The sequence below is a fragment of the Gekko japonicus genome, unplaced genomic scaffold (assembly GCF_001447785.1).
Source record: "Gekko japonicus isolate JY-2015 unplaced genomic scaffold, Gekko_japonicus_V1.1 scaffold281, whole genome shotgun sequence".
NCBI lineage: Eukaryota > Metazoa > Chordata > Lepidosauria > Squamata > Gekkonidae > Gekko > Gekko japonicus.
The window spans coordinates 1,368,196-1,378,538 of record NW_015174281.1 but is presented as its reverse complement, the minus strand read 5'-3'; the positions used below and the strand labels follow the sequence as shown (position 1 = coordinate 1,378,538).

Below are 10,343 nucleotides of genomic sequence, written 5' to 3'. Positions count from 1 at the left end.
TAAGTAAGAGCAACATAAGTACACCTCAACATAAGAGAAGCCAATGTTGGATCAGGCCAATGGCCCATCCATCCAGTCCAACATAAAAGACTTAGAACAAATGAGACAATATACCAGACTACTGTGACAATATGGTGGTGGACAAAAGTGTCATCAAGTCACAGCTGACTTAGGGCAACTCTGTAGAGTTTTCAAGGCAAGAGACATTCAGAGGTGGTTTGCCATTGCCTGCCTCCATGTCACACCCCTGGCATTCCTTGGAGGTCTCCCATCCAAATACAAACCAGGGCTGACCCTGCTTAGCTTCCAAGATCTGACAAGATTGGGCTAGCCTGGGCTATCCAGGTCAGGGGTACTGTGAGAATATAACTAGTGTAAAACTAATCCATTTTGTAGATCAACTGCTATTTTCATTGGATCACTGGCTTCCTGTTGAAATCTTGAGACATAAATGATCAGTGCTTTGCAATGTATGCTATGCCATGACAAAACCGAATCTTCTGATCTCTCTTTGTAACAATACCCTCTAACCCCCCTTCTGTTGTTTATACTATTGAGTATAAATATATCTGTCAAATGAACATAATGCTTCAGACACCTAAGTGAGCACTGCCTGACAAAAGCTGATACTGGAATAAAGTTTGATTCAGGTGGGGTAGCCGTGTTGATCCGAAGCAGCAGAACAAAGTTTGAGTGCAGTGGCACCTTTAAGACCAAGAAAGTTTAATTCTGGGTATGAGCTTTCATGTGCATATACACCTCTCCAGATGCATTGAAACAAGACTTCCACAACCATTACATAGATGTGGGGGGTTGGTTGCCAATAAGGGTTATTTAGAGTCAGGATTGCATAAGTAACTGAGCAATAAGGATAGCTAAGATTGGATTAAAGCAGTTGGTAAGATCTGTGAGCTGCAGTGGCTCAAGTGGTTAAGACACTGAACTGCAGGCTGTGGAAGGTTAGTAGTTCAGCGGTTCAAGACCCGGGTGCCGCAAGACAGGGTGAGCTCCTGTCTCTAGTTCCAGCTCCTGCCAACCTAGCAGTTCGGAAGCAAGACATTGCAAGTAGATAAATAGGTACCACTTCGGTGGGAAGGTAACAGCGTTCCGTGCGCCTTGGTGTTTAGTCATGCCGGCCACATGACCACGGAAACGTCTTCGGACAGCGCTGGCTCTTCGGCTTTGAAACGGAGATGAGCACCGCAACCCTAGGGTCGGATTCGACTGGCTTTCGAGCAAGGGAACCTTTACCTTTACCTTTACGATCTGTGAGCAGCAGCAAATTAGTATACACATAATAAAAGAGTTAACAAACAGATGTGAGAACTAAGTTTGAGTCCAGTGGCTCCTTTAAGACCAATAAAGTTTAATTCTGGGTATAAGCGAGAACGGAGTGACTTAGCATGTGCTAAGAACTTGATATCTCTGTTCAAAGTCCTGGGGGTTCTCACAATCTGCTTCTGAAATTCCTTTGCAATAAAACAGCAAACAGGTCAAGCCCTGTGCCAAAGGATAAATGGACACAAACCTGACATCAAGAATCATAAAACTGAGAAACCTGTAGGAGAACATATCAACCTCCCAGAGCACTCAGTGCGGAACCTCAAAGTAGCTGTTTTATTGCATTTAAACTTGATACATCCAATGATGCAAAAATTACAGTAGAAACAGACAACAGACAGCACACAGTAGTATTGCAATGCAACTGAACCTCAACCCCTCAATGAATCTCAGTGTAACACTCCTTATTTGTCCTACACAATATAGGGCACAAACTATATAGATGATATATAAATTATTAAACAGCATTGTGTGTAGTATAGCCAGGAGATCCTAAGACTTTCTGGCAGCCTGAAGTCTTGTAGTTTCATGCACCACTAGGTGGCGAGCTAGACTTATTTTTGGGGCTAAGAGGGCTCTGAAGGTGTATATATAATGCCGCTGGGGTTCTTTCAACGCACTGCAGTTTGTCCGAATGATTTCTATAAATTAACGACGTGTTATGTGAAAGAGTGCTTTGTTTCTCCGAGAAAAAGCTCATGCCTCGTCCCCCTCTTACAGCGCTACCCTTTTCACCAACTCCACCCCGCCGCTCTGTCTCTTGCCTCCCTAGTAAGGACCTGAAACGCGTCACGTGGGAAAGGGACAAAGAGGAGCGACGGCGAAGTGCCGTCACATGGTCGGGCTTTCTTCCTCTGTATTCCTGTACGGGCGGGAGCTGTGAAACAAACAAAACAGCGCAGGAAAGGTTTGCTCTTGAGGTTGACGGTGTTCGCAATTGAGGCGACGCGGGCGGTTCTGGGAGCCGCTTTTGCCATGGCGACTTACGTGAGCGAGCTGGAGGTGGCCAAGAAGAACCTGAGCGAAGCGCTGGGCGAGAACGTGAAGCAGTGAGTGATGCCCGGGCCCCCTCTCCCTCTTCCCCTACCCGTCGGACTCGGGGGAGGGGGGCGGAGAGAAAAAGCTCGCTAGGCCTCTCTTGAGCCTCGGTCTTGATTTTTGCCATGCGCCGGAACGCCGCTCCCGAGGCCTCCCCTTTCCCCAAGCTCACGCTGGTTCTCATCTGGCAAAAATCGAAGCACATCAAGACCGAAACGTTGGTTGTATTTCTTTTATGTGTGACTCGAGCCAGGGCATCAGAGGGAGGGAGGGTAGCAGTACAGAGATGCCAGCCTCCAGGTGGGACCTGGGGATCCCCCGGAATTACAGCTCATCTCCAGAGTCCAGTGTTCCCTCTAAGCTGAGTTAGTGTGAGCTAGCTCACAGTTTTTTAGCCTCCAGCTCAAACATTTTTGCCTTAGCTCAGGAAGGATGGCTCCAGGGCAGACTAATTTATGCAGTAGCCAAATCATGAGCTCACAACTTTAATGCCAGTAGCTCACAAAGTAGAATTTTTGCTCACAAGACTACAGCTTAGAGGGAACATTGCTCCAGACTGCACAGATCAATTTCCCTGGAGAAAATGGATGCATTGGAGGGTGGACTCCAGGGCTCTAGTCGGGGGGGGGGAGCTCTCAGGTACGGAGCTCCGGAAGAGAACTTCTAGGGGGCGGGGCGGTCACGTGGTGAATCCCCGCCCCCTTCTTTACCCCGCCCTCTGCTTCGATCCTCATTCCGTTTGGGAATGAGGATGAAGCAGGAGGGTAAGTAGCCGGGCCTTCTGACACACTTCCGGTGATGTCAGGGGGTGTGGCCTTCTGTCACTTCTGGTGATGTCAGGGGGCGTGGCATATGCAAATAAGTTATGCTAATGAGTTATGCTAATGAGCTCCGGCAGCTCTTTTTCTACAACAAGACCCCTGGTGGACTCTATGGCATTGTACCCCGCTGGGGTCCCTGTCCTCCCCAGGCTCCATCCCCAAATCTCCAGGAGTTTCCCAGCCTGGAGCTGGAACCCCTACCCCCACCATCCCTAGCAACCCTGACAGAGATGCACGTATATACGGGTACATATACATTTCAGTACACATGTATACATGCTGAATGAACACTCCCCTTCCTCCATCTGATGCCATGGCTCTAGTCATGCACAGACACACACATATAAATATATTAATTTAATCTCTCCCTCTCCACCCCACCCCGTATAATAGGATTGCAGAGTACATCACGTGTACAGAGTTTTGCCAGTGTGTCCACCACTTTCAGTTCATTGACTGGTGTAACCCTGCATAAGTTGGACTAGAACTTGCTGTTGATTTCATCGGACTTGGACTGACGTAACTGCGTAATATTGTACAGTGACAAAGATGACACACTCCCAATTTTAAGAGTATGAATTCTGGGTAAAACTATGTTTTGTTTATTAAATTCTACAAAACAAGCATTGGCTACCAAAACTGAAAATAAGCCTTTTCTAGAAAACAGAAAGTGGCCAACTTTAAACTCTCGTATAGTAGAGGGAAAATGTATGAACTAGACTTACTACAGTGTTAAAATATTTTACTTATATTACGAGTTGCCACTGCGATCTTTCCCCTTGAAATGCATGCCTATCTTGGCTTCCTCTGGCAGCTTTAAAGGGCTGGGATGGACATTCTGGAGAAAGATTACTGTGGTTATAGTACAGTGTTTGTTGTATGGAGAATATGGAAAAGGGAGTGAGAACAAGCAGGCACAGGTGAGTAGGTGGTGTGAAGGAGGGAAAGTTAGGAACAGGTGAGAGGCACGTCAATAGGCGTGGCCTGCATTATTAGCTTTAAGTGGCTTAAGAGTTGTGATCTTATGTCTCCCACCCTGGGAACTATCATTTTGTGAAGGAGCTCGCAACATATGTCTCAGTCTGTCAACCAGTCCTTGAGTTCAGTCATGTGGTCGGTCCATCAGCATCTTGTCAGTGGCTGATACCTTCTGAATTGACTGACTGCAAAGTGTTCATTCGGTATTTATTATTTATTTACTTACTTAATTTATACCCCACCTTTTTCCTCAATGGAGACCCAAAGTGGCTTACTTTATCCTCACAACAACCCTGTGAAGAAGATTAGGTTGAGAGTGTATGACTGGCCCAAACTCATCCAGAAAGCTCCCAAGTCCCAGCCAGGATTTGTACCTGGGTATCCCAGATCCCCAATCTGACATTCTACCCACTATGCAACAGCAGCTCTGCTCAGTTATCTCATAAACATAAGGATTTCTAAATACTAAGGAAGGTTTATTTCCAGTAAACAAAACAAAGATTCAAGTAGGTTTGTCAATAATCAGAGTTTTGTAGAGTTTGAAAGCAGTGCCAGTCCCGGTCACACAGGCCGGATATCACGGGGCGGAGGCGTGGCAAATTGCCCCAGCGCAGTTTGATCTGCGATTATATGATCAGACGCGCCGGCGGCACACCACGGGTCCTTCCCTCAGCGTTGGTGCATAAATGAGGGGCCAGAGGGGAAAGCCGCACGCCAGCGCGATCACACTGCAGGCATCCGGAGGCAGCCCGTGGCAAACCGTTTGGAGGTACTACTTTTTTATTGCGTGTTTTCGGCGGTAAGCCACGAGTTGCCCACAGGTGCGCTCCACTTCCCAGATGTTGGGGTGTGATCGCCCACGGATAATCCGCCCACCACCCGTGGCTGTCCCACAGCAAATTCGCCGTCTGAACGGGGCCTAAGTTGATTTGAAAATGCTGACATCTTCCCTATTTTGAACCTTTTATGTGGAATCAGAGTAGAAATGTAATTCTAAGAATAAAGACCTGGCCTCCCCCTCTTCTTTTTAAGATTCGATTCCTGGTTATCATCTTAGGTGTAACATCCACAAATTACAGATGGTAACATACAGAGAACAGGAGTTCCCCCTGCTGGCAGTTCAGCCACATCAGCTGCATAATTGCTGCTGCTATGAACAGAAGGTTGTCATTAAACACTAGGATTCTAAATTTCGTAAAGACAGAATGGTGAAGGTATCCTCTGATCCTGTCAGATTTATAATTCATCCTCAAATAGCCAATGAAAAAGTGACCCATTACTGCATGCTGGAATAGCTCAATTTTAGAGGCACTGGGTTGGGTCTCACACACTTGTGACCACAGCAGTGTTTGTGGAATGGAACTTCCTGCTTCCGGGGGAAGAGACCCTTTGTGAATAGTATGGAGGGGGTATGCAGTGGGAAGGGGGATAGGCAAAAATCTCAGACAAGCAGAAGTCCCATTTGTACAAACAAAACACATGAGGTCCAACAAATTATTTGCAAAATGTCTTGCAAGGTTAAAATAAGGATGATGGCGAGAGAAGGAAGACAGGGTCCCTGTGTGTTTTAATAGTAAAGAGGGATTTTTGCAACTGACTCCCCCCCTCACATCTTGTAAGCTAAGCTTAAGAAATCCCCTGACTTACACAGTAGTAAATGAACCTTCTCGTTTGCACCTGAATATCCACATTTAAATTATATGAAGTCAAACTGGTCATGGGAATTATGGTCTAGTCGTATCAGATGGACAATGGAACAAGTTAGCAATAGAAGCCATAGGAACTTTTTTCCTGAAACTATTTGTGAAAATATCATTTCTAAGGATGGAGCAGAAGTATGGGGACAAGCAATTGAAAGATGGGCTTTGGTATAGATTGGGGACAGACAGACTTCAGGCTTGCAGGATCATTTCTTTTTAAAACTAGAGCATGGAGTTTGCCAGTGCCCAAATGGTAGCTCACTTAGAGCTGGTTGCAGCTAAATGTTACAGTCCATGATCCCCGAACTATGGTCACTTGCCAGTACAACATGTCTCAGTTTCTAAAGATAAATGATCTAACATTAAAGCCTAAAAGTTACATTATGACTGGGAGAGCTACAGGAAGCATCTGACCATTACTAGAGAGGAGAGTCTACTTCTCCTACCCTGCCCCAAAGTGGTGGATGACTGGTAGGCAGGCCCTGGTGATGAACAGGCCACATGGCTGCTGCCTCTGTTTTTGGGACTTCTAGGAGCATGCACCTGCAAATCTCTGGTTATCCTTCCACATCACGTCATGTGCCCTGCTCTCTAGCACCAGGCTGTGTTCTTAGGCCCTCATTAGAATTTAAAAAGGTGTTAAGAAATGCTCCAAGTCGCAGGGGAGCCCAAGTACTCATCGTCAATCTGAAATCAATGCTCTCATTGAAGCCAGTGTCCTCCCTGGTCCTGGAGTAGACAATCCTTGCAGTTCCTCTTATTGTATTCTAGGAAATGACATGATGGGCCATTTAAGAGAAAAAGGATAGATTTTGATGGGAAGAACTTATCACTTATAGAATGTTGCTTATACTTTGTACAGATACTGGGCTAATTTAAAGCTGTGGTTTAAGCAAAAGATCAGCAAAGAAGAGTTTGACCTGGAAGCTCGAAGGCTCCTCACGCAAGACAATGGTAAGAAAAGACATCTCTGAGTTCTTTTGCCTGTGTTCCATATTCCCATCAATAAATGCACATAACTGAGATTGGGGATGACTGTGCTGTCAGCCAGATGTCAGTCTACAACTGCCCTCTCTAAAATGATTCAGCTGTGGCAGGTCATGGGAATGGGGAAAGTGAAATTACACCATGACTAATGAAGACTTTATTTAGTCCGTCCCCCAGTTTCAGAGATTTCTCTGGGCATTGCTGATACATTTCCAAGTGTATTTTTATAGCAGTTTGAAGGGCTTTTTAGAAGATGAAAGCTGAGATTCTCAGGATGCTGAAATATGTGTCCAGCATCCAATTCTTCATTTTCGCATAGAATAAAAATATACTGAACATAAGTTTATTGTACACAGCTGTAATGTCTTACAATGGTAATTCTTACATGAGTAAGTGTTATTACGCTACATGCTAACATACACAGCCCATGCTGTATGTGGTGCTGGTACAAACACTGAAATGATTGCAAGGCTACTTCCTATCATCTATATGAGTTACCTCAGCTTTGTTCCCTCTTCCCCTTCCTTTTGGCAGTCCATTCGCACAATGATTTCCTCTTGGCTATTCTCACTCGATGCCAGATCTTGGTTTCTGCACCTGGTAAGTCAACTATAATAATTCTCAAGCATCTGGACTCAAATATATAGCTGAGGTATGCTTATCTTAGGCATGGTTCTACTGGCAATGTTGTACTTTATGGGCTTTTATTTAAGTATTTGTATTCTGCTTTTCCCCCAGTGAAACCCAAAGTGGTGTACAACAACAACAAACACAACGTAGATAAACCAGGAAAAAAACCAACAACATGGCTTGAGTGGGTCAGGAATTAGTTGCTGGTTCATCCAGAGGTACTGGGTGGCTAAGGGTTTATGCCTCTGGCCATGTCCAAGCTTTCCAAGTACCTGTGAGTTTAGCTGTGAGTTCCTTTTACCCCATGCTCTAGTATCTTTATCAATGTCACTTAAATATGGTTAGATAAGAACATAAAAAGAGCCCTGTTGGATCAAACCAGTGGTCCATCTAGTCCAGCATCTTGTCTTCATCCAGTGACCAACCAGTTCCTCTGGCGGGCCAACAATGGGGCATAGAAGCCAAGACCTTCCCCTGATGTTATTTCCTGGCTCTGGGATTCAGAGGTTTAGTGTCTCTGAACGTGGAGGTTCCCCTCAGTCCCCATGGCTAGTAGCCACCGATAGGCCTATCTTTCATGCTGTATATTGTCTGGCCCCCAGAAACAGAGCTGCTTTTTCAGAGCAACTTTTTGCTACAGCCCGGAAGCTAATGTACTTCTAACCTTGGTGGGGATCTTGGGACTGCTGCTGGTAATCTGTAACATCAGAGGTAGTTTTGCCCTGGGAAAGTGAATTGGGGCAGATGGGAGAATAGAACAGGGAATCTGCACCTGGAATGAGCCATTTTCTGTGTTCAGACATGGATGGATGGAATTTATTATCAGTCTAAAGCACAGCAAGGTGGGGTGACTTCTCTCCCTGCCTGTTTTCTGTGTTTGGGATGGTGACAGAACGTCCCTCTTGGCCGGTGCTGCCTCTGTTGCCAAATACAGGAGACGGTTAAGAACTGGGCTAACCAGTATCAGTTTGTCAGAGGTATTTCTCACAACATAGAAAGTATACCCATTTTTCATGGGTGTACCTATGGCAAGAGCTGTGACACCAATTGTCTACAGGGTTCTCAGTAGGTCCTGCATGGACTTGATACTGGGTGTACCTATGGCAAGAGCTGTGACACCGTCTACAGGGTTCTCAGTATGTCCTGCATGGACTTGATGCCAAGGTAGTGCAAGTCTTCTGCAGCGGAGGGGTGGGCAGAACCTATAGCACAGCTATGCTGGTATTTTGGGATCGCCCCAGGAGCAAAGTCAGGAACACAATAATAGCAGAAGAAACAAAAGGCAATGTAACAGCAGTGCTAAGCACTCTCACACAGTTCCTTGAAACTAATTTACCGCCTACCATGTAGCTGACTAACACACTTCACATTTAGCAATGGAGGTGCTGATTAACACCCTGCAGTGGTAAGAATTAGAACACAGAAGTTACATCATCCAACCAAATGCACACACATTCCCTCAAGACAGTGTACTGCCAGGCTACTAGGAATAGCCCACTCATACCTCCTTCATCACAGGCGTATGTAGCCCAGTGGTTAGAAGGCTTGCCTGCAGAACCCATCACAGTAGGATTCCCAGGAGAGAAGGGTTAGTGTCGCATTATGGTTCAGCACAGACGACATCTGTAGAGCCGCACAGCAATATGTGTGTGTTCCGCAAGCAGTTTACAAGAGATGCACAGGGAAGGGAGGATGGAGACCAGTCCTGTTGATTCAAATTTAACAGTGCTAATCACATGTCGAAAATTTTATTTATTTAACGACCTACTTCACATATAGTCTGAGCTGGATCACACAGTTAAAAACAATGCACCCAGGACATTACATACACAGTCAGCAGTGCAAGAAATAGGATTACAAAATTAGAGTAGTGTTTTCAGGGGTGGAAAATGGACAGTAAAATTAGTAAAAGTCAGTTTTTTTCATCTTGGTCAGTAATTTGTTTTAAAAAATTGGTCAATAAAGTCAGCATTTCTTTGATTTTTGTGAATGCAGTTTGTGTTTTTCTGTTTTCATTACTGCATTTTTTGGAAACATGATGACTTCCCAGTGAGAAGGCAGATTGTTTTCAGTTTAGTTATGAAGTACTTTAAGGACTTTTGTTCCTAAGAATAAAAACGATTTGGTGAAATCTTCCACAAAGTATAAAAACATAATTAACCTCTTAAAACATGAGACAATGAAAGTAGAGGTGATGGATATTGTGGGATTCAGTATGGCACAGCTCATGCTAGAAGGAGTTGAGAAAGCAATGGAAGGACAAGGGGAAAAATGCTTGTGGATGCAGTGCAGAAAACTGTTGAGAAATGAAAGAATTTGTGAATAACTTTATTTATTTATTCAATTTATACCTTGCCCTCCCTGCCGGAGCGGGCTCAGGGCGGCTTACAACGAGATTAAATTTATAGGTAACAAATTATATACAATCTTAAAACAAATAATAAACCTTTACATTGTCATAAAGTGCTAGTAAGTGATCAGGTACTTATAAGAATGCTTAGAGAAGGCAGAACCAATACTAGTGTTGTAATCAGATGATCTATATTGGTTGTTGGCTCGTCTTGGTCTCTATATTTAGGCAACAGCACAGGCTGTTGGTGGTAAGCCAAGGACCAGGGCACTGTCACTTCTCAGTTATTTGGCGCGGCTCCTTAGTCAAAGGCCTGGTGGAAGAGCTCCATCTTGCAGGCCCTGCAGAAATGTAAAAGGTCCTGGGGGCCCTGATCTCTTCTGGGAGCTCATTCCACCAGTACGGAGCTACCACTGAGAAGGCCCTGGCCCTGGTTGTGGCCAGCCCGGCATCTTTAGGACCTGGGAGGCCAATCGATTTTGTGACCCTGAGCGCAGT

General features: G+C 45.1%; 1 protein-coding gene across 1 annotated transcript in view; it reads left to right on the top strand.

The window, feature by feature from the left end:
- Positions 1 to 2,254: 2,254 nt before the first annotated feature.
- The window catches only part of TADA1 (transcriptional adaptor 1), a 22,327-nt gene continuing 14,238 nt past the window's right edge, over positions 2,255 to 10,343 (top strand). The window contains exons 1-3 of the mRNA XM_015423870.1: positions 2,255 to 2,390; positions 6,741 to 6,832; positions 7,400 to 7,465. Of these exons, the coding sequence (XP_015279356.1) occupies positions 2,317 to 2,390; positions 6,741 to 6,832; positions 7,400 to 7,465 (232 nt within the window). The 5' untranslated portion in view covers positions 2,255 to 2,316. The remainder of the gene's footprint in view (positions 2,391 to 6,740; positions 6,833 to 7,399; positions 7,466 to 10,343) is intronic.